The sequence below is a fragment of the Cervus canadensis genome, chromosome 12 (genome assembly GCF_019320065.1).
Source record: "Cervus canadensis isolate Bull #8, Minnesota chromosome 12, ASM1932006v1, whole genome shotgun sequence".
Lineage (NCBI taxonomy): Eukaryota > Metazoa > Chordata > Mammalia > Artiodactyla > Cervidae > Cervus > Cervus canadensis.
In genome coordinates this window covers 28,033,498-28,058,350 of record NC_057397.1, presented here as the reverse complement: position 1 = coordinate 28,058,350, position 24,853 = coordinate 28,033,498, and the positions used below count along the sequence as shown (strand labels likewise).

Below are 24,853 nucleotides of genomic sequence, written 5' to 3'. Positions count from 1 at the left end.
GAATAAGTTAAAAGACATGAAATTTAGCTATGACATAGTTGATTTACTATTATCAACAAGTCACTCTGCCTCTCAGTGTTTCAGTTTCCATATTTGCAAAATAAAAATAATAAGGCCTTTGGATGCCAGGGTTCATTATGAGGATTGAACACAGTAAGATGTGTGAACTTATTTTGAAAAGTGTAATGCAATATCCAAATGTAAAGTTGTAAGGAGATACTTTGACAATGCTGAGCCTTTTAAATTAAAAACTGTTTGTATATATTTGTTTAAGGGAAGCATTTTTTGTTATTGGTTAAATGATTATTCATTTATTCAGTCAAACATTTATTGAGCATTTCCTCTTAGATTGATACTATGCACTGGATTACCCTTCTTCAAGAACACACAGTTTATTAGAGAAAGCAATATATACCCAACTAATTGATTATAAATGTAGTTGTCATAAATTTGTCTTCCTAAAACTGTTTTAAAATTCTGATTCAACACTAGTTCTAACTGACCTCCCATCACTCATTCCAAATTAGTGTTCTGCAATGAGAAATTACTATGTGCCTAATTAGATACAACAAAACATATACATCCAGTATTGAGATTATATGTTGAAGATGTCCAAAACAAAATACAGTCACTGAGGCATCAGAATTTTTTTAAAAACTGTATTTTACGTATAGTAAAAACCCACCCTTTTCATTTTTATAGCCCTTCCTCTAAATGTCAAATTAAAGAAAATGAATGACTGGCAGTATTATTTTATATCAGTGACCAACTGAGGCACTCATTTAGCAAAAACTAAACGCTCTGAAGATATTCAGGAAAAAGCTATTTGTCACTAAGTAAACAGTGTTGGTAAGCAGCCTATTTGGGAACTTTTATCTGCCTTGTTTGGCCTTCCTGACACACTTCATTATAATTTGTCCATTTTATCATTAAGTTTGGGTCACAAATCTAAGGCAAAGGAGCTTCGATGCTCAAAATTTGCATGATTACCTCAGTTTATTTTCTTATGAAAAATAATTTGAGTAGCCTTTCTATAAGCTAATCCTTCTAATTGAACCATGGAATCTTAAAACAATTTCAAAGATCAAAGCACAAAAATTATCCAGGTTTTGATCTTAGTATAAAATAACATCAGTAATTTTAAAACAAGAATTATATGCCCTGAGAATGTACACTGATTTAACCTATTAAATTTGCCAGTATTGCAAGCCATTATTTACCGAGTTGCATTATTAGGTATTCATATTCACATACTCAATTAGGAAAAAGTTAGCAAGCCAAGATTAAGTTCCCTGTAGCATTATTTTAAATTACAGTGGGTGATCACATAAAACTCTCTAATGTTTCTATTACTTACTCTATTTCAGAGTGTTAATCTGAGTCAGTGATCATTGGTGTTGGAAATATTTGGTTTAAATGTTTACTTTGTTTATAATATTTTCTTGAGTAAGATTAATTTGTGAAAATCTCTACTGAACAATTTTTAAAAGGAGTAATTTGACAACACTTAACATTTTAAAGTATTTTTTAAGCAGAAGAGTCTCTATATTGTAAAAAGAAATCCTAAATATTTAATATTCTTGATGTTAAAATGGTGTATAGGTGGATTTATGAGGAAGCAAATTATCTTGAAAAGATATTAGGTAAGAAATGCAAATGCTTTGTAAGTCAATTTAATGTGTGTTTTTTTTTAATATGCAATGAGCCAATAAACTAACTTTTAAAGCACAGGTGAATGACTGTCTCCTTATTTCCCTACCAGGAGCATGTTGGGTGACAGAAGATTTTATTACAGTTAGTAAATGATTTGGGAAACAATTTTGCTGTCTGGAGATCCTCAAACCCTCATCTTTCCCCACCACATACATATAATTCTTATTTTTTCATATTTTCAATGAAAGAACATTAATTGTTACATTCAGAACATTTTTCAGTATGCACGCGTGTGTATTCAGCCACTTCAGTTGTGTCCAACTCTTTGTGACCCTATGGACTGTAGCCTGCCAGGCCCCTCTGTCCATGGAATTTCCCAGCAAGAATACTGGAGTGGGTTGCCACTCATTTCCTTCTCCAGGGGATCTTCCCAACCCAGAGACTGAACCCATGTCTCTTGTGTCTCCTGCATTGTGGGTGTATTCTTTACTGCTGAGCTACCAGGGAAGCCCATTTTTCAGTATAGTTTCACGTGTTTATGTGGGAAATAAAAACAGATACAAGAATATCAGTGACTAATAGGTTTTTAAACTTTATTTTAATGAGGTTGACCTTGCTAGGCTGCTGTTCTTAATAATAGATTATGATTACAGACTATGATTCTGTGGAGAGATGTATAAGAAAACAAGAATGGGAGAGAATCTGTTTCTCTCTACACAAAAGAGACGTGGTCTTTGTTTTCTGTAGATCACTTTATCACAGATAGTGAATGAAGTTGAGTAATATTTAGACAGTATTCTGTGTATTCACGAGATGAAATGCTGTAAATAAAACACAGAACACAGAATAGTGTTGATGAAATGTGGCTCCTTCAGTCACCATACATACAGCGCTTCTCTGGGACTCTTGGCTTTCCTAAGGAACAATTCATTCATGTTTTAAAGGACTGCCTTGGACTCTGAGGGTGTTTCTGTTCATTGGAACTAGGCAGTTCAGTATGGTTGAACACTTAGGGTCAATTATGTCGTTAAATGGACAATCTATGAAATAATCATCTTGGCTTTCAGTTTTACTCTAAAACACACTTACTAAATAAAACTGTCTGGCATTATCCATGGTCATGTGGGTAATACTGTGCATTTTCTACTCAGGATATAGTTGAATAGGGGGAAAAAATACTCAATGGCTATGCTGGATAATTTTTAATGTGATACAGTTTTTTGTTAATTTTTTGAGGTATAGCTTATGTTCTTAATTCCTAACTGTATTCACTTTTATAAGGAGAGACATGATATACTGCAGACTATCTAGAAAGTAAATATTTAGAGATAAACTCATGAGATATTTTATTTCCCTTACAATTTATGTTCTGTGCTCATGGAGGAAGCTAGGGTGATGGAAGTAACAGGTAAAGGTACTAGTACCTAATGGTTTGTCATTGGGTCAAATTTAAACACTTATAAAGCACATATTAACTGGTGATTCTTACTTGTTTGCAAGAGAATGTTCACTCCATATAACTTTTATTTCTTAGAACTAACCATTATAGTTCACATGAAATGTATGTCATCATTACATGACAACACACATTTTTAAGTAAATGATTTTGTCTTTGAGATTCAAATGACTGTTTAAATGAAATAGACTTTCATTCCATAATTTCTAAGAACTGGCCAATATATTTAAAATTTTATAAATGCCTTTGTTTTATACTTTAGATGGAATATTTTTGAGGTATTTGAAATCACTTTTGAATTTTTAAATCTAAAAGCATACAAGAAGTAGTACTTTCTCCAAAATTCAGTATTTTTTAACTTTATTTTTAACTAATTTTAGACTTACAAGGAAAGCTATAAAAATAGTATTCATTTTTTAAAAACAAAGTCCTCAGACTAAACAATGCAGGACTCAGCCAGTTGAAGATCTTAGTTAATCCCTGACCTTTGGAGATGTTTATCCACAGAAGGGCAACGCACAGAAGTAACACCAGAGTGGCAGAGGTAATTTGAGTTTGTGTTCCACCCAGATCCTCCATAGTTCAAATCAGTGTTTTGTTTTCATAAAAAAGAAATAATTTTTCTAAGTTGTAAAAAGAGCTAACTTTGTTGAATAATTCCAGATTTTTCTTAATTTCACTTTCTCGAGAAATCTGCACTTTAAAGAATTGTATTTGCTTGATGCTTCTGCAGTAGAAAATGTAAATTATTCACTGCTCCTGCTTTCTGATACATTTATAGATTTAATAGAGTTCCTTTCCTCCTTCATGGCTGTTTATGTTTCTGTGGAGGCCTGGTTAAGAAAATCTTTTTTTTTTTTTTTATGGAAGTCTTAGATGGAGGGGACAAGCTGCACTTAGCACTTGAATTTTGACCATAGCTCTCCAGAAGGAGACTATACGTGGCAAATGCAGCTACACTTGCTTGAATAGACAGTGCATGATTTAATGTTTTAACCAATTGGGTACATAATCTCAGTCTCGCTCACAATAAGAAATTATTTGTCTTCCATTTCCTAAGAGGAGATAAGGATATTAACAAAGAAATCCTTATACCAAGTTCTTCAATAATTGCCAGAGCAGAGTAAATGCATAAAATGAGGTTAGGTCATGAAGCATTTTTATGTCTAAAACTAAATTCTCATCTCTAAACATCCCTATTAACATAGCAGATTTGAGTTGCAACCATCCTCCTAATAAAGTTATGAAATCTTTAAAATTGGGAAGCATTTGTAAATAATGGGTCCTTTAAATATCCCTGAACTTTATTCTAAAACTTATAAAGAGAAATAATAATTGTTTTATATAACCACTGATACCATTTTAGCATTTGATGAAGATGTTAATTTATGGTTGGTTAGCAGTTTATGGCTGTCATTAGTTTTTCAGTTTGGTCCACATTAGAAATCTATTTTTCTTTTTTATTTTAATCTGAGACAATTATATAAAGATATGGTTATGTTTTATCTAAAATGTATCATTCTAGTGTAGCATTTCAAATTATTCACAGATCATAGTTCTTATATGTGCATATATGAATTTAAAAATACAGCAATAAAATGCTTGAAACAGATCATAAATTTGCTTCATATTTTATTGCATCTCTGAATCAGGTTGAAAAGACAAGGGCAACTATGGTCTTTGGGAGAGAATTAACTCTTTCCCAATCTGGGGAGGAAAATGGTATCACATTGTGCATAATTAAAGCCAGCTCCCCATCAGAGCATCCTGGTGACTTAGGTAGGCTTGTCCATCACATATTGGAAGCTAGGTCTGCGGGTGGGTGGTAACTGCAAAATCCTCCTTCCCTTTGCAGTCTAGCCTTCCCAGCCCAGTCATTTCTCTTCCAAAGCTCCTAATCTGTGTTTCCGTACAGTCGGCAGGAGGGGACGCAAGGGAAAGGACAGGAAAGCGCTGCATGCACACTCGCATGCGCTTAGGGTGCCTGATGGTTTTGCAATAGTCCAGAAGTCTCCTGGATTATGTTAAGACGAGTTATTTAGGAAAAGTGGTAGAATTTAACTAAAATCGAGCTTCAGGGAAAGCGAGCTGATTTTCTTTGCCTGGCTGGGAAGAGATGAGGTTCTTTGGGGTTTAAAACTGAGGTGCTTTCGCAGAATTCCAGGGTTTGGCTGGGCTGTGGGTGCTTCTTATAAGCCGGGAATCTTCCGGTGATCTCACCAGGCCATGGCTGGTGCAAGGGACAGCCCGATCCTAGTGCCTTCCCTCGAAAGACTGGAGGCAGAGCCCTTGAAGTTCCCTTTCTATCCCTAGGAACGTGGGGGCTGAATGGCCTTGCGCCCCACAGGAGGGGCCCAGAACGTCAGCCAATCCAGGGATGCTCTGCTGCTGTGGAGCCCAGGTCCCTCCCGGGGCGCAGCCGGAGCAGAGCAGGGGCACACGTTGTGGACATCATCTGGTCCGCAACACTGGGCTGGCCTGCGAGAAAGCCGCTCCCTCCTTCCTCCTGCCCTCCCAGGTCCCCAGCACAAACACTGGCCCTGACCCTGGCCCTGGGGCCAAACAGACACCTGGTTACTTCGCACAGTCTACAGAACCTGGTTCTGATAAACACACATCAACTGATCAGAAAAGCCAGAGATCCGGCAGGGAGAGAAGAAACTCCTGTCCTGAGAACTGTTTGTTTTTTCCTCTTAAGTTACCTTTTCCTGGTTTTCCTTCCTGTTTCCTTCTCCTGTGCCCAATGTCTGACTTAAAAGGACAACTTTAACCCGCAGCTCATTGGCTTGGCAGATCCAGGGGCATCCAACTTTGTAAGCGCCAAGGCAGAGCTCGAAAAGGCGCGACTCATTTATGGTGCCCACACAACAGAAAATGTTCATTCATGTAAAGTTGCTTGGCAAGTGATTAATTTAGTCTGACCTGCGTTGTAATTAAAAGAATGCTTTTGTTTCCGACGTTTGTTTTGCAATTTAATTCTGTTTACAGGCAACATTGTCTGGTTGTCCCACCCCATCCCCCACTTTCCCACTGCATTACACTTTCATCAAAGGTTTTTACTAAGGAGCCTCTTCTGGGCAGGACTCATTACCTTCCCGCCTGTCACCAGAGCACGCTGGGGTCTCCGCTCAGCGCGTCTCCGCCCGGCAGAGCCGCCACTGTGTGTTGCGAACTGGGAAGTGATCTCTCATCATTATTTTTCAAAGTCTGGGAAGTGTATTATCCTTTTTCCTAGTGGTAATTAGTTACCATAGCATCTAATACGTAAATGTGCCCAGAGCACACCATTAACAGTTAAACGGAGGATTCAATTTAACACATGATTATATCTTTCATAAGTCATTACATTGGAAAAGTCAATGCCACTCAGGCTGGAACAATCTCAGGGTCCCGGGCGCGGAGAAAGGTTCGGTTCCGGCGTCAGGGCCAAGAGCGCGTGGAGACGTGAACCGGTGAGCCTTGGCCCTCCCCAGTGAGCTGTTGGCAGGAAGGATGGTGCTGGGTACGACAGGAAGGAGCAAAAATTTAAGCGCAGCACGGGGTCTTAGAAGGGATGCCCAGCTGCAGAGAATGAGAGCGCTTCGTTGCGCGCGCGCTCACACAAGCGCGCGCGCACACACTCATGCGCGCGCACACACACACTTACAGGCACCGCAGAGAGGGAGGAGGGTCTAACTAGTGAGCTCTCCGAAGATGATCATTTGCGGGTTCTATAGGAAGGAGTCCACGAAGAGCCCCAGAGCGCTTCATTCCTGTAGGTGCCCAATGTCAAATTGGAGATGGGATCTAAATAGGAATTCGAAATTAGAGAAAGATATTGAAGTTAGACACTAGAGAAGGAAACCGGTGGAATAAAAGGCCAAGTGAGATTCTGGTTCCTCTCTCACTGTCTCGGCCTACAGTCAGTTCTCTAAGAAACTCAAGCAGCCGGAATCCTTCCGGCGGCGCACTCCCCGCAGAAGCACCCCAAGGCGCAGTGGATGCAGGCTCTGAAGCTGACCGAAGTACTCCGACAGACGCCGCCGTTTTAGGAGCCAGGGTCTCTGTTCTGGCCCAAGGGTACTTCAGCAAGATCACCCTGACCCTTTGGTGCTCAGTCACCCAATCCTGAAGTGTATGCTGCGCAATGGGAAGACATCTGGGGCCAGAAGTGTGTGCACCAACTTTCCACCCTGGGCTGAAAATACAGGAGTCCAGCGGGCCTCGGAAAGCGGCCCAGGGCTTTGCCAGGTGGGGGAAGAATTGTCTCTTCAATCAGTGGTTTCCCCTCCCTAAAAACTGCTGTTGAAGAAACTTTACAAAGGTTGGCTGAGGGCAGGGAATTCCACCAGTAAATCACCGAAAAGTCCTCTCTTGTTCCTTTCAGCTGTCCCCCATTTATTCCTAGAACTCAGCACTGGTCAAATCCTGTATTTGGAAAGAGAATTTATGTGTCTGAAATTATCAAAATGAAACTAAATATTATTAACCCTATTATTTGCATAATAGCTCATATTTGTCTGACATTTATCCTCTCCTTTCCCCCATCCCCATCCATTTCCAGTTTTTTCAGGACAAAGTTTGGAGATTGAGTTATTAAAGGAGTATGAGGATGGTGAGTATTTCTTTTTCCCCTGAAGTTCAAGATTTCTTATTTGTACTATTTCTAATCAGAGTTGAACATCACAGAGGTTACAGAGAGTATATTAAGGAGGTCCTCTTAATAATGAGAACTATTAAGCAGTAAAATCCTGCAACAAATATGTCCTCTACAATGTTAACATGCAAAATAGAAAAAAAAAAAAAATCGACTGATGGTGGCTCTGGTTAATTCCTAATCAGAATGATGGACAGCCGGGCCAGAACAATACAAACTAATGGCTGTGTTGCTGAGCACTTTACCCCTTGATTAAAGACACCCAATTATGGCGCAGAACAGTGTCGTAATTATGTTTCTTAATCACATCCAGGAGGTTTAATTGCCTTAACGATGTGTTTCATTAAATGAATTTAGGTATTATAGTCGACAGTTTTCATACACAGTTGTTTTCAAATTAACATAATATTAGACATCGTCATGGAAATTGTTTTAATAATCATAATTAGACGCACCCAGGCTTTGTCTGGTAAATGCTGAGAGACGGGTCTTCTCCTGCCTGGGGGCTGCCCTGGTCTCTTCCGTCCCTCTACCCCCACTCCCAGACTGGGAGGGCTTCAGCTTCAAGGCCCTTTGCTGTGATGTTTTCTGAAAAGTTACAGGTTCTGATTAATCTTTTTTGATGGCAAGTGGAGCAGAAAATATCCTCCCTCACCCCCTACTAAGTTTGATGGCATTTAGGGATATCATTATGAGCTGAGACTATACAGACCAAAACGCAATCAGCAAACTGCCTATAGAGGAAACACTCTAACTTCACGACCACCATCTCTATAACCTTCACCACAATAAAAATAAAACCTTCTAAATGTGAGGGCATTAGGAAAGTCCAAATACAAGCCTATACAGCCATTCTTTAATAGAATCAACGCCCAACCCAATCCAAACATAGCCCCTACAAATCTCATTAACAAGCAACACTAGTACATTGTAAAAATCTCTATGGACATTGTTTACACATATCATTCAACCTGGTTGACTCTTTGATCACACAAAAAAGGGGAAAGCCACAATAGAATGCATCCTCAGAGAATCTAAATTCATCTGTTTTCCTTGGCTTTCTGGAAGTTGGAGATAGAAATTTTTGAAATAAAAACTCTTTAAGAAACTTTAGTCTCTCTGATGGGCCTTGGTGCCATTAGTTAACAATGCCATACAAAGTGGGAAAAGATTTCCAGGGAGAGAAGGGCCTTCAAAGTTCATGCCAGCAGACCGGAGCTCTAGACCTCCTCTGTGTCTCATCACTGACCCCATTTCTCTCTCCTCCAATGACCAGGCCCAGCCATCCTCTTTTAACAAGTAAACAAGTGAACTAGGGCTGCTCCTAACTGCGTATCCCTGACAGAACTTTAGTTTCACCTTCTCTAAAACTCCTTTCTTTCTTGTTACCTTTCAAGCAAAGAGTTACACAGAAAAGAGGTGATGGCTCCTTCCACAAAGCACAGCATAATAAAATGTTTGATCAAAATATTTTAATAAAGATTCTTTCTGACATAGATACACATACAAATGGTCGTACATAGCTGTCATAGTCTGATTGACCTATTTAATATATATATCATTCTTTACACATCCAAAACCCGCCAAGAGATCCATCACAACTCCCCACTCACCATCCAACCTGACAAACTGAATTTGTATTATCTGCAAGGAGTGGAAAATAGCAGGACTCCATTTTTTAAAAAAGGTTTTCTGGATTTTCGTAGGCTAGAAAGGCAGGCAAACAGCCATGCAAACTAAAACTGAAAGCTCGCTTTGGGTAAATAGCTTCTTGCTCTTCCTTAGTTTTATTTTATTTCTTTTTAATTGTTTTTTAGAAAAATAACAAATAATATCACACCATAGGCAAATCAAACCAGTCTTTCAACTTAAATAATTCTCCACAGTTAAAATAACTTATATATGTACACATATATTAAAAGCAATTAAATTAGACCTTTTAAAAATGCACAGCACAGCCTGGAAAAAGTATTTGTTTAGCATGTTCTTACTTATAGGATCTATTGCTGTGATGTCTTTCCTTTTTAGAATGCAAAAGAGTTCCCTTTTGGACAAAAAAAGAGATCAATTCATTCATCAATTAAGAATACACCTTTCCTGTAATTTTTGGACTGAAGCAATTTATTAAAGCTCAATTTAAATACAGGGATGATGCAACTGAAGATATCCAGGTGACCTTTGATAAACCTAAGCAGCTCAGATACATCAATATGTCTCTTCATACTTGTTGGCAAATAAACCCTTTTAAACACTTGGCACACAATATAAGTTAATCTATAAAACAGAATTTTAGAGGCATTAAAAAAAATCTGCACATAAGACCCCATGACCTTAACATATGATAAATACTGTTGATGTGGAAAGGTCATTGATGAATAACAAATAAATACCATGAATCGTTAATACATCATTGCAGAGTGGAAAGTAACAAGGTGCACATAAATATTTTTAAATGCAATTTCTTTCAGCCACAGTCAGTTTTTTTATATCACTCTTGCCAAAACTTTTGAGCATTTTCACAGGATTAAAGTTCAGAGACAATAAAAAATACAAGTCTTTCATAGCAACGTGTCTCTTTCTGTTGTTTTTGTTTTTTGTTTTTTTTCACTTAAATAAATCTACATTTCAAGTTTTTCTCCTGGCTCAGAATCAAAATTTATTTTCAAGTGCCCTTTCTGATTTGTCTGAATGAATATTCCGTCCCACAAGCCACCCAACCCCGGACTCCTCCTTTCCCCCTCAGCACTAGCCAATTTCACAATTATCAGTAGGATTACTATTTTGCCCTGGAATACCCTCCACACTTAATAACGACTATTTCTCAACTTGTTTTTTAACCTTAAAGGCAAACTGCTTCCTCGTGGTCTAGGCTGCCACCAAAGTTGCCACTTTTCCGAGGAAAAAATAAAGACATCTATCCTCCATACCAACTTCACCTCACTCCCCACCCCAAAGACCAAGATTCTGGGGTTGTCGAGGCCAGAAGTCCCGAGTGTCTCTGATACTTCTCAGTTCTCGCCTCCGCTTTGTCTGTTCTGCAAGTGCTTCACAACTACGAGAGGACCAAATAAAAGGGGTGGTGAGCAGCTGTGCACTGTCCTCTAGCTTTGGGGTCGGTCTGGTGTTTTTCGGGGCGGGGTGGTGGTGGTGGGTGGGTTGGGGGGGATGTTTAAGGCTTCTCCGTGCACTGTTTGCAGAGGCTGGAGGAGACGCTATTGAACAGGGCGCACTTCTCCGGGCAGGAGGCGGCCGGGGGCAGCCCGGCGCTGAACGGGTATCCGGCCGCCTGCTCGTAGGCGCCAAGCGCCGGGTGCAGGGCAGCGGCCGCGGCCGCCGCCGCCGCGGAGCTGGGCAGGGAGGCGGCGGAGATGGCCTGGCCCTGGTTGAGGTAGGCGACGAGGCGCCGCATCTCCTCCAGGGCCTGCGCCTGCATGAGGATGTAGTTCTTGGCGAGCAGCAGCGTGGCGATCTTGGAGAGCTTCCGCACCGAGGGGCTGTGCGCGTAGGGGATCACCGCGCGCAGCTCGTCCAGCGCGTCGTTCAGGTCGTGCATCCGCCGGCGCTCGCGGGCGTTGATGTTGAGCCGCAGCGCCTTCTGCTCTTTGGATTTCTTGCTGCCGCCGCTGCCCCCGCCGCCGCCGCCGCCGCTACCCGCGCCGCCGCCGCTGCTCGGGGCCCCCGGGGGGGCGCCGGCGCCGCCGTGGAGGAGGGCGTTGGAGCAGCCCTCGGCCGCCTTGGTGCCGCCGCCTCCCGCGCCCGGGGAGGCCCGCGGGTCGCTGCCTCCGGGCCGCAGCACCAGCTCGCAGCGGCCGTCGCTGTCGTCGTCGGGGCTCTGCTCGCCGCCGCTGCTCTCGGCCACCGAGCCCCGGCCGGCGCTCTCGCCGTATTTGAGGCATAGGGCCGCCCCGGCCGGCAGGCTGCTCAGGCTGGGGTCGCCCCCCACGCCGGCGGAGCCCACGAGCAGCCCGGGGACGCCCACCCCGCCGCCGCCGCCGCCTCCCGCGCCGCCGCCTCCCCCGGGCGGCGGCAGCAGCAGCCCTGCCCCCTCGGGGTCAGCCGGCTCGAAGCAGCCGAGGGGCGACGACGAGGAGGACGCCGGGCGCTCCCGGGGCGGCGGTGCCAGGGACAGGTCCATGCCCGGGGGCGTGGAGCGGAAAGCCGCCTCCAAGCGCTTGGCGGCGGAGGCGCTCAGGCTCTTGTGCAGGTAGAGGTCGTCTTCGCCCGCGGCGGCCGCGCCGAGGTGCAGCCCGCGCTCCATGGTCCGGCCCCGGCGCGCAGCCCCGGCCCGCCGCCGCCTCCTGGGCTCGAGAGTCGGGCGGCGCCTCAGACGCGCCCGAGCCGGTCTCCGGGGCTGGTACGCGCGTCGGTCCCGGAGCTGCTGGCAGCCCTCTCCCCTTCTTTTTCTTTTTCGCCTTCCCCCGCGCTCGCCGCCTCCTCTTCTTCTTCTTCTTCGTCTCCAGCCGATGGTGCTGGCTGCTGGGGCTCACCATGGGCCGCGGCCCCGCATGGTGGGAGGGTGGGCGCGCAGGGTGTGGAGCCGCCGCCGCCGCCGCCGCTCTGAGCCCAGCCCCGCGCCTCCTCTCCGCACCGTTTATCTTGCTTGGATTCACCTTCAAGAGATTTCCGGACCCATCAACCAGCCGCCGCCACAGACGGGGGAGTCTTTTACATCATTATCTCTGAGTAGGTTATTATGAAGAAGAGTCGCCTGTTGGGACAGCGCTTTCTACCCAATCAGGTTAACGTTTTAATTAATAGGATTAAAACGGTAACAAACAATCGCAGGCGCTATCTGGCCGCGAGTCTGAATAGTTTCATTTCCCAGGTCTGAAGACAGGCAGCAGCTAGAGCTTTATAAAAGGCGCCTGCTCCATTATTCTGCCTGCCATCTGTATACACAGCTTAGCGCATATGTTTGCAAGGCGCTGGGTCCTGTTAGTAACCCAACAACTGCCTTTAGCTTGACATGTGTGGCGACTTTCACTCATCAATGAGCACACTAAAAGCCCTACTTAGAGTCGACGATGTTCTTTGCTCCTTCAGAAAATTGAGAATCGGCGGCGAAGCTTGGGAGTCCAGGGAAAAGCAGACGCCCCCCCCCCCCGCAACCGCACCCCGTCCCCCCCCGCCCCCCGCCCTTCTCGCCACTGCTGTCTTATTGCTACATGACCCTTCCAGGGGAGACTGATACTCCACTCCTGTTCATAGGATGACTCTGATCTGGATTTGGATATGGGACTTTGGGGGGGGGGGGGGACACGGTGTCTCCGCTGGCTTGCCCTAAATTCACCCAAGATTCTTAGCTAGTAAAACAGCAAAGCAATCGCCCCCCCCCCCCCCCCCCCCCGCCCCAAGACACCGCCTTATTCCGCCCCCGCCACTATGCTCCCTGCCCATTTCCTACCCGGATTGGGCCCGGGGAGGGGTGGGGGGAGTGCAGACCATTAGATTTTTTGTAAAGGTGGTGGTGGTGGGGGTTACTTTCGCAGCCGCCTCCAAACCACGGCTACAGTGATGGTGATGAAGAAGCACACGATTTCCTAACCAGGAAGAAACTGATTGCTCAAACTTCCCTCCAGATTAAAATCCAGTGGTTTCAGAATAGTCAGCTTCAACGGGAGTCAAACCCTCTCACACACTAAGTGGGACATCAGTGCATATTTATTTACCCGGAAACGTCGCCTCCAAGGCTAAGAAGCCATTCAGGGACAACTGGGTCTGCCTCGATTGTTCTTGGAGAGAGAGGAAGCCGAAGTGTGGAAACAAGTGCTGCTCCCCGGATGAGAAACGGGACTCTAGGTCCTCCAGCTCCTGGGTCCCGTGTCCGGGCGCACATGGTATTTAGCGGCTGGTTTTCCATCCTTACAACATAAGAAAAAACAATATTTCCCAACATCTCCAATAAATCTTCCTTATGTGGCAGAATTACTGAAGCCTATGAAATTTTTGGTTTCTCTGGTTTCATTAAAAACCTTTTAATTGTGGCTTTCAGAGTTGGCCCCAGGTGTTGGACTCTTTTCATTACATTTTGCTCTAATGTGATGAAATTCTAATTCTCTCCTTACCATATGGTTAAATTTCCCCACTGAGAATTAGTTGAAAAAGGAGAAATAATCTATTAATCTCTGTAATAGATTCACAAATGAGGTTCGCCACAGAACCTGTTTTTGAATGGTAATATCGGAACAGTTGGACGCCTTATTTCAGAAAAGAGGGATGAGGACGGCAGAGAAACGTCTGCGTTTTCACCTGGAAAGCAGGGAAAAGGGCCCAGCTCTATCTTTCCAAAATAACTGCCCGAGATTGAATCTCACGGGATCAGAAATACTACGCAGTAGTCGGTTACCTTCGCCCCTTGGGGTTGACTGGAACCCAAAGGTGGAGAAAGAGCTGGCGGGCCGCGGGAGGCTTTCCAGCCTGGGACCCCGGCCCTAGGCTCTTGAAGGCTCGATCCGGCCCACGTGTCTCGCCCGGGACCCCCAAGGCACGTAGACGTGCGGGGCGGCCCCTGGCTCATCGCTTCCCTCGCCCCTCCCTCCCCCGGCGCGCGCAGCTGTTAACCTCGGGCTTTAAGATGCTGAAAGACACGCTCCTGTAACTGTTTTTCAATTAGCAGCTTTGTTTTCACCGGGATCGTAAACAAAGGTTCTCTATAAACGTAGGTGAGTCGTGTGTGTCTGATACTAAATGACCCAAGAACTCTGGCCACTTGGGGGAGGACCGAGGCTGGCGCCGTCTGGGCTCTGGGCGGAGTGGAGACACGTTTCCGGTGTCGGACTCGGTTCTCCGTCCAGGCCGCCTTTCTGGTGCGCTGGCCGGCTGGATTCCTGCCGGACACTCAGTGGGCACTAGACAGACGAAGGAGCTACCGTGTCCGGGCCGAGTTGGGGGAGCCTGGGCACAGCTAGGAGCGCCACACGGAGCTGTGCCCTGCAGAACCGGACTGGCCAAACTGGGGCCACCACCCAAAGCGGTCAAGGCTCCGCTAGATCCCCGACCCTCGACAGACCCCAGTCCTCCGCTGCTGTCAGCTAACTAGGCATATCATGAACTTTTCCCTGGACCCCACTTCCGGTCCACCTTCCTCCCTCCTCCCTCTCTGGCCACCGGAACTTCTGAAACAAACTTTGGCGCAACTTCATTTCACTCACTAGGAGCTCCAAACCTCTTTCTTTGAAGGTTCAAGAAAATCCCCCACGTCTCCCCGGAGGAGGTGGCTGCTTAATAGTCCCTGGAAATTTAGCTTGGGGAAACTGCTGAAGAATTTATAGAAGCTCTAAACGTGGGCCTTATAACAACCGTCGGGGAATGGTCTTTGAGGTTTATGCACTCGTAAACTTTTGCTGATTGCTTCTGGGAAGTTGTCAGGCACTTAACGCTGCATTTATCTTACAGGGCAATGAAAACACATCTGCCCGGTGTCTCATTACCTGGTTTAATCGTCGCCAGCCCTGAGTCACGGCCTAGGTTCTTTCTCAACACTTGAGGAGAAATCCCGCCGCCTGATTTCGGGCCAGCAAAGTGCTGACGTCAGCTGCTCACTTAGTACCCCTCTCTGGCCGCAGGAACTCCAGAAATGTCTGCGCTTGAACTTCATTCTGCCACGAAGAGGGGAAAGGGCCTGGGTTCCTCATCTAACTGCTAAGTCACTTCAGTGGTGTTCGACTCTGTGCGATCCCATCCCTGGGATTCTCCAGGCAAGGACACTGGAGTGGGTTGCCATTTCCTTCTCCAATGCATAAAAGTGAAAAGTGAAAGTGAAGTCGCTCAGCCAAGTCCGACTCTAAGTGACCCCATGGACTGCAGCCTACCAGGCTCCTCCGTCCATGGGATTTTCCAGGCAAGAGTACTGGAGTGGGGTGCCATTGCCTTCTCCGCCTCATCTAACTAGCAAGTTGGAAAGAGAGCAGAGGAAAAAACAAAGGAAACAGTTTCTGGTGGTCTGGGAAGGGTGGGAGGGTGGGGTGGGGTGAGGTGTGGAATCAGCCCTCGAGGGAAACTCCTGACCCACAGATGACCCCTGGGAATGAAACCTGGAAGCGAAATCCTCTGATTCTGCAGTTTCAGGGGTCAGTGTGAGTTACTGAAGCAATGGGGGGACAGGAAGCGCAGGGAACTGTTCCCTCTAGCCAGTCGAGGTGGTGGCAGCTCAGGCCACGCCATGGTCCAGGCGGCGGGTGGGCGCCGTCCAGGGAACCCCAGCAGGGTACCCTTGGTGCTGGGCTGCTGGGCAGACACGGATCCGGACAGGGAGCATTCTTGGCCGAGTGTTGCATACCAAATTTACAGACGCCAGCGCATGTTGTGCAAAGATGAATACAGTTTTGTTTCAGCAGGAAGGAACACACCTACGGCTTTGAAAGGACGCTTAAACACTTAACAAGCCACCCCGCATTGAAATGACAGGGCTATTGAATTTCAGACCAAACTGATTTTTTTAGGTCGTACTTACATTTCTTGGTGATCATCTTCATTATTATTTGCTTCTAATTTGAAATAGGAACCTGAATAAAATCAGAACGGTACACAATCGAATCCATCATTTAAGAGCAAAGCCAGGAGTTCCTCTTTGTTATTTCTATAGCCCTGATAAACAGCTTATTATTTATGAAGATTTAAAAGTTAGGAGAACCCTACAATACTGGGATTTGAGTATCTGTGTTTTCTGAAAGGGAGAATTGGACTTGTGTGAATGTGTTTTCCTTTATCTATTCGAGGACATTCTAGAAGGTAAAAAGCAAAGTTTGGCCAAAATGTCACGAACTTTTGCTTGGGAGCTGCTTGGAAAAGCAAATTCCCTGAGAGCCATGGAAACTGCCTGGGCTGCGCTGCCCTCGAGGCGGAGGAGCCAAGCCTTGGGGATTGCATCAGGCCGGGACCACGGTGACCCCGGCGGAACGTCCTCTTGGGAAACCGCCAGGGAGCTGGGGCTCGGAGCCCTCCTTCGCCTTGTCCAAAGCGCGCACAGGCAGGGCGCGTCCCCAGCGCTTCAGGCCCTCGCATTCTTGGCCGCTCTCCAGCCCCAATCAGAGGCACGCTGACCTTGAACTTGCATATGCCTACAGGCTCCCCTCGCCTGCTCGGCGTTGTTTGGTGAATCTTAGATCGGTTAGAAGTCGGTACAGCAGAAGTTAGTCATCCTGCGCCCCCGCCAGCTTCGGGAACGCAGGATCGATTTGGTGGCGGAGAGCTTCAAGCCCATCGAGCTCCTGAAGTCAAGCCTTTCGGCCCCCGTTTGTTTATTCATCAGTCTTTTCTTACCCTCTTGGCTGGGTCCCCCACAGCTCAGTGCGAAGAGATGCTGTATGTCCGCGTGTGCGTTGGGGGTTGGCGGGGCTGATGGGGAGGAGGGCCGCGAAGGAGCAGGGGCCGCGGGAGGTGGACCAGCCCTGGCAGCGCGCCAAGGTCCGCAGCATTAGGGCTGAAGTGCTTGGCAATTCCGAGGACTTCGACCTTGGAAAAGCAGAAACCTGTTGATATAAAGTTCTTTCGTGAAGATTTTCTTCCCCTTTTCTTTATCTATTTTAAGGAAAAGAGGTTGATCCTCACGACTCTTTGGCGACTAGCTGGCTTAAGTGTGAACAAACATTGAAGGGTAAGGCTCAAACCGCCCCCCACCCCACCCCCAAGACAAGCAGCTTTTTCGGCGCGAGGATGCGCCCCAGGCGGACGCTCAGGCAGGTCCCCAGGCTCGCAGCGAAGGGCTCACCTGGCTTCCAGGTGACTTTTAAGGGGAGGGGCGTGGTATAGCCCTGCTGGGACTCCAGCCGTAGGGCAGGATACCCAGATAAAGGGAAACAGTGAAAAGAGTTTCCGAAGAATTCACTGCCTTCTTGGCTACCTGGACATATTCCTTAGAGGTTGATAATACTTATTTTTGTTACGTGCGTTTATCTTTTGGGACCTTGGAAAACGTTCGATTTTTTTTGGGGGGGGGAAATTGTTGGCCTAAAAAAAGTGAACACTTTTAGGGCTTGTCTTGATGTCCACGGATTAAGAAGAAATAAACTGAAGAGGGCTCAATTCTGCTTTGGGGTTTTAGCTTTGAGATTTAAAACCCACAGCGCCATCTCCTGGCAGTGAGGAGAACCTAACGATGGATGACAACATACTTAAATACTGAGAATGAAGTATTCAAATATGAGAGACACTTTATTTTACGCCTCAAAAATTATTTCAGTGATAAATTGATTGCGGTGATAAAAGATGAGCTGGAAATTTATGATCATTAAAGGCTGTCAGACACAATCCCGGAAGCTAATTATTTGTGAATAGAAGTTTGTATGCTGTTTTTACACACATCGTTTTTATAGATTCGGATATAGTTATTATTCTAGGGACTTGTGATAAAATATGATTCTTTAATTTATCATCAATACATAATTTGATGGAAGAAATTAAATCCCAGATTAATTTCTAAATCAGTATTTGAACCAGTTATTTTATGCAAAAGATACTGTAACTTCATAAATATCTCAGTGCTCTCAGGCGTTAATTGACTAGTGAAAAGCAATTGCTGAATTACTATTGGGATATTTTAATCACCAAAGCATTTCTTGTTAAGTATAGGTTTATTTATTAAAACCAGTTGTCTTTTTTTTACTTTTTCTGGGTTATGCTTACCATGTAATATGATAGAAAGGAGACTACTGTGAGATGATGCTATGTTGAAACAAGTTCTCCTCCTAGTGCCTCATCGAATTTTACTAATCAACATTGGTAAAGAATCTGCCCCATTTTCCTCAATAGCCCTTCACTTTCTTGAACAGTCTTCTCAACTCACAATCTTTCAGAATGTCTAATTTAGGCTTTCTGAGCCTGAAATGTCATCTGAAGCTAAACTGTTTTCCAAAAATTTAATGCACATAATAGAACCATGGATACCTAACACTTTTGTGAATTAAAATATTTCTAAAGTGTAGTTTTGCAAGCCCTGCTCCCTTTTGTAAGTAAGATCAAAATCCAGTAAAGAGATGATATCCTAATTAAGAACATTTCTCATCTATGATAATATGCTCAGGCCAGCTGCTTGAAATACAAATGAAAGTAGATATGCTTTTTGTAGTGTACAAAATATTATGAGTATCCTTCAAAAATATTGTAGATCAAACAGACAAATGTAAACTTCACTTCAGTTGAAAGATTAATTTTATTTGATTAATTAAAGTGAAGCTCTATTAAGCCAAATATTTGGACTCATTTACTCTGTCAATGTAAGCCTTCCTGTTTGAAAGAAATTTGATTATATATAGGAGGAACAAGATAAACAGATGGTTAGCTAGAGAGCTTTTCACAGTTGAAATTTTTAAACTTAACATGGATAAGTTTGACACCTCAAACATTTTCGATGAGGTCATTTGATCTATTCTAGCAATGCAGTATTGCTGCACGTAATCATTTTAACTTATGTTTAAGAAACATTTAACTTGGTTTTTCTATTAGTGTATTTGGATTAAAATGGTACTGTTTGAGCTGCCCACTTAGAAATACACACACACACGCACACACTTACATACATACACATATACACATATTTGTGCTATATTTTCTCAGTGTTAAGTATTAAAAAAGGAAATCACCAGTGATAAGGCATCATGACATGAGTGTCTTAACATAAAAATAACATTCCTCTGATGAAATACTTCATTTGGGGATGTGAAGGGGGGCATCATTTGCTACAATGCCATTGGCAGGAAAACCAGGATATCTGTCTAATGTCCAGCACTGCCCTTGTGGAGAACAGATGTCACCAAGAGGCAGGGAGAAATGAAAGTTAGTCCTAAAGTGACATTAAGAGTTGGGCTTCCCTGGTGGCTAAGATGGTAAAGAATCTGCCTGCAATACAGGAGACCCAGGTTCAATTCCTGGGCTGGGAAGATCCCCTGGAAAAGGGAATGGCTATCCACTACAAATTCTTGCCTGGAGAATTCCATGGACAGAGGAACCTGGTGGGCTACAGTCCATGGGTCCTCAAAGAGTTGGACAGGACTGAGCAAGTAACATTTTTACTTTCTTTCAGGCCTTCAGTACTTAAGGAAAACAAAAATTCCCATTGCCTTCAAAGATGAGAAGTTGAGGTTTTCCCAGGAAGGTTGTTTGTGATTCATGTACATTAAAATCCTTACTCCCCTGAGTTACTTCCCATATTCCTAGTGTTTTTGAGAACAAGGGTCTTGGGGCAAAAAGGAAAGAAAGGGAAGGAAGGATAGAAAGAAGGAAGACTGAGGAAAGGTAGGTATGAAGAATAAAGACCAAAAGCATGTTTTCGGTATTTGTGGAAATTTGCTTGTCTCATGAAGATGCACTTTGCTTTTCTTTTAAAAAGAACTTTTTTGATCCGTGGTCAGGGAACTAAGATCTCACAAGCCATGTGGCCAAAATAAATAAATAAAACAATAAAAAAATTTTAAAAGTATTTGAATTACAATTTTTACATATGTCCAAACTTGATTGCAGTTATCTGTGAATTACTTTAAAAGGTATGAGTAGGTATAATAGAAATAGCAGACCCTGGGCAGAGTAACTGTGTGATCTTTGGCAGTTCTCTTGATCCCACTTAGCTTCAGCAGAAAAATGGATCTATTCATCATGCCTTTTCTGACCTCCTCTGGGTATCAATCAAAGGAAATGATGTGGAAGCATTTTGTATGCACTAAAATGTCATGTGAATTTAATGTTAGCACTTTATTATGCTTTGTGTCATCTAGACCAGTCCAATCACCTTTAATTATCATTATTGGCTTGCATTTTATTTACTTTAAAAAAAAATCACAGCTTTCAGGTGCTGGCAGACTTTAGAGCATCTCTCACTGCTGAGTCATTTTGGAGGATCGTGGAATTAGGAGCCGCAGGTGCTGGGCTTTTTCTGTTCCCATCATCAGGGCCCTTCGCCGCCACTGCCCTCCTCTCTCCTAAATATCCCTACTGCCCTACCTGGGGGTCCTGGTTCTCTTCCTTGGATCTTGAATGGATGAATTTGCCCCTAGTCAATTATAAAGTGGGCACCATAGTGTGATTTGACGGGGCTAACTGGTATATGGATGGAGAAATGGCCATGGATTTGGTTCAAGGTCAGTTCCCACTTGGCTGTTCCCCTGTGTTTCTGTCTCCTACCGCAAGCTTCTATTTTAAAGATTTCAAATGTGGACCATGCTTTTCAACTGAGTGACATTCGTTAAATTAATGATCACATCATTTTTGTTTCTTCCGTCTTGATCACTAACGTAAAATCTTTGTGAACCCAGACCTATCACTGGCCTTGGCGTGGTACTTGTCTCTTCCTTCCCACCACTGGATAGGTCAACGCTCTTAATATCTCTGTTGTTGCTGGTCCATCAGGCAGTTTTCACTTCAGTTGACAGTACTCACTTTGAAGCCAATTTTAACTAATTTTTTTATGAAAGACTTATAGAGACAATGCATGTCAAAGTTCTAAATGTATTACACACCTTCTCTTCCCTTACCCACTAATTTTGTTATTTTTATCAAGAAAGGAAATCAGATTTGTCTGAATTATTTTTCTTTTTAAACTTCAGCTGTTTATTGCCCCCAGGTGAAATTTATTATTCTGTAAGTATTTGAAGATAATTTCAACTTAAATTTTGTTTTATTATTTTACTAGAATCAGAGTTACATCAATTCTCTGTGGACTGAGAAAGGCATTTAGGATAGCCTGATGATAATACTATTGATAGAGATGCTTTGTATAGATTTACAGTGGAGTTCTCCTAAGCAAGGCAAAAATTCAGACACTCACACAGAGAAAGTTTGACACATTTAACTACACATTTAAAAATTAAAATTCCTGTTCTGTAAAAACAAATAGCAGATACATCAAATATACAAAGAGCTTCTACAAAACAAGAAGAAGATATCTGATAGAAAAATAAGATAATGTAATCTGGCAATTAATAGAAAAAATATAAATTTCTAAAAGAAAAAAGATATTAAAAGATATTCAGGAACTTCCCTGGCAGTCCAGTGGTTAAGACTCCATGCTTCCAATGCAGGGGGCACTGGTTCAATCCCCAGTTGGGGAACTAAAAGATCCCCTTTTTTTGGCTGCAAAGCATGGCCAAAAAAAGATAATGATAAATTAAATTTTAAAAAAGAATGAAATAAAATGATATTCAAGATCTTTAATCAAAAGAAAATAAAAATTAAAGCAATTTTAAATAGGAAAAATTTTTAAATAATAATAATATATAGAGCTGTAAGGGAAATGATTGTAGTGAAAATCAGTACAATCTTTTTGTGCAGGTGGTTTTGAGTCTGATGCCTAAGAACCAATCCTACAGAAATAATGGCATGAGTACTGTACAAATAGTAAAAGTGTTTTCCGAAATGGCAAAAAATAAGAAACAATGTTCTTTAGTAAGCAAATGATTAAATAAATGATGGTTTCTTCATTCTATAAAATAGTATGTGGTTATAAAAAGTAAATGAAGTCAATCTTTATATACACTGACCTGGAAAAACATTTCTGATACATAATTAAGTTGAAAAACCAAGACAGAGAATCTAAAGAGTCATTTTTGTATTAAAAAAACGTGGACCCACACAGGGAGGGAACATATGTATACCTATGGCTGATCCATGTTGATGTATGGCAGAAACCAACGCAATATTGTAATTATTCTTCAATTAAAAATAAATAAATGTTTTAAAAAATCTGAAAGAAGTTTACAGAACAGTTAAACCCTTGTTCTCTCTGGGAACTAAGATTTGAGATTCAAGGGTAGGATTTTTCACAAGTTATTTTAAATAGCTTGATAAAGATTATGGGTGACAGATATTTACTGTCTGTTATGCATGTAGTTGGGAGAAGGCAATGGCACCCCACTCCAGTACTCTTGCCTGGAAAATCCCATGGACAGAGGAGCCTGGTAGGCTGCAGTCCATGGGGTCACTAAGAGACACGACTGAGCGACTTCACTTTCACTTTTCACTTTCATGCATTGGAGAAGGAAATGGCAACCCACTCTAGTGTTCTTCCTTGGAGAATCCGAGGGATGGGGGAGCCTGGTGGGCTGCTGTCTATGGGATCGCACAGAGTCGGACACGGCTGAAGTGACTTAGCAGCAGCAGCATGCATGTAGTTTTTTTTTTAAGAAATAAAAACATCAATAAATGATTAAATGAAAGTGTTACTATTTCCTGTAGGTTGTTTGCATCATTATTCATTCTCTTTTCATTTTAAAATTAATAAATTATAATTAAATAATAATAATAAATCAATTATTATTTTAAAAATATTAAGAGTGATTTTCCTGATTTTAAATACCTGCTTTCTGTAATTTTGCTTCTGATGTTTTATTACCTAAAACCATTTTCTTTCATGTTGTTTGGATCCAGAGTGCATTTAAAAATGATGGTGATATCTAGTGACAATATATATCTTTCCTTAACCACAGATGTGCTGTGCTGTGCTTAGTCACTCAGTCGTGTCTGACGCTTTGCGACCCCATGGACTGTAGCCCGCCAGGCTCCTCTGTCCATGGGATTCTCCAGGCAAGAATACTGGAGTGGGCTGCCATGCCCTCCTCCAGGGGATCTTCCCAACCCAGGGATTGAACCCAGGTCTCACAGGCAGATTCTTTACCAACTGAGTCACTAGGGAATTAAATTTTTGAAGAAAATTTATGATATTAAAATATATATGATTACTTACATATTATATATGATTATATTACAGTGTTAGTGGCTTTATTGAATTTCAGTAAAGAATGACTCAGTTTTACTTTGTAAATTGAGCCATTTTGTACTTTCATTTTAGCATGATCACAGAACTCTTTTTAAAGAGCAGAACAATTGTAGACTGTTATGGAGCAAGAATTCTCATTCCAGATTTGACAAAGTGATTTGGGGTTCTGACTTTAACCTTTGATGTCCTTGCATGTATTTGTATTATCATTTGCGCATTCTGTTGCCTGGTTCAAAAGTGAAAGAACAATGGTTTTTGCCTCTGAGGTTACTAAAATTCACACTTTAATCTTTCAGGGGCTGCTATTTTCCAGTCGCACTCAGATGTCTGATTGTCAGCTTTTATGTCTCCGAAAGTACTCCTCGCAATTCAGGTATAGTAAAGTATGTAGCTTCAGCTCGCCTCTATGTACTATATAACTTTTATAGTCATTATAAAAAATAATTTATTGAAAAAACTTAAACCTTTTCCAACTCAGGTGACTTTTGATTTAAATGTCTGTGGTCCTGGCTATGGTAATCAGTGATAGCAGATTTTTTTTCCCCCCTGAATTAAGTTTGCAGTTTATATTACAAAGTTTAGAAAATATGAAAGTAACATCATCTCAAAGATAACGGGTTAGAAGAAATGGCGCGTCTATAGTCCATGTCTTACCATTACTTGCTTTGGAATCACATTTAATACAAGGCCTAGAGAAATTTCCTATTCTTTGTGTCATATTTTTCCTCTTCTATATATTTTTACTTTATTTGGGCTGCTGTAAAGTCTAAAATACAGCAAGCCTCACTGTGCTGTGACTGTTGATTGAAAATACTTTGTTAGGTGAAATTATGAGAAGCAACTGAAGCTATTAAGAGTAACTGCAGATATTTAGAATAATAATTAATTATTAAAAGGTTTTTAGGAGGTTATTTAAAAGTGATGGTTCAGGTAACAAATCTCTGTGAATGCTTAAGTGCTTAACCTCTAAAGACATAAACTCTCAATATATTGTGATCTGAGTTCGGAAGCTCTGTGCTCACAGTGGTATTTCCTATGCATACGGAGGGAGCTGACAAGATCAAGGTGTCCGCTGCAACCTTAGACAGCCTGGTCAGGGATTGAGGCTGCTACTTGCAAGGTATGTTTCACTGCCCGTGGGTTGCTTTGTTACCTAGACTTTGGGCCTTGAAATGAAATCACTCCTTACTCAAATGCAAATGCACATGGCACCAGGCTATTTTTATATTTGCCAACTGAGCTCTTCTGACTCGGACTGTGGTCAAAGCAATTAAGTCATCTTTCATCTGTGGGTAGTTTGATGTGCCAAGACCCAGAAATATCACTTGTGTTCATCATGCAACCATTTAAAAGAAAGCAGTTTGCAGACGACTTAAAGTCAGGGCAGCTCTTGACTGTTTTTCGT

The 24,853-nt window shown here is 42.9% G+C and overlaps 2 protein-coding genes across 5 annotated transcripts in view; one reads left to right on the top strand and one right to left on the bottom strand.

The window, feature by feature from the left end:
- Positions 1-24,853, top strand: part of LOC122450803 (cytochrome P450 7B1) — a 735,954-nt gene that overhangs the window by 169,578 nt on the left and 541,523 nt on the right. For all 4 annotated transcript variants that reach the window (XM_043483042.1, XM_043483045.1, XM_043483043.1 and 1 more), the window contains exon 6: positions 23,745-23,821. In XM_043483042.1, coding sequence (XP_043338977.1) covers positions 23,745-23,821 — 77 coding nt within the window. The remainder of the gene's footprint in view (positions 1-23,744; positions 23,822-24,853) is intronic.
- On the bottom strand, positions 9,201-12,222 carry BHLHE22 (basic helix-loop-helix family member e22). Its single transcript, XM_043483047.1, has one exon. The coding sequence runs from the start codon at positions 12,001-12,003 to the stop codon at positions 10,915-10,917; it is 1,089 nt and encodes a 362-aa protein (XP_043338982.1). The 5' UTR covers positions 12,004-12,222; the 3' UTR covers positions 9,201-10,914.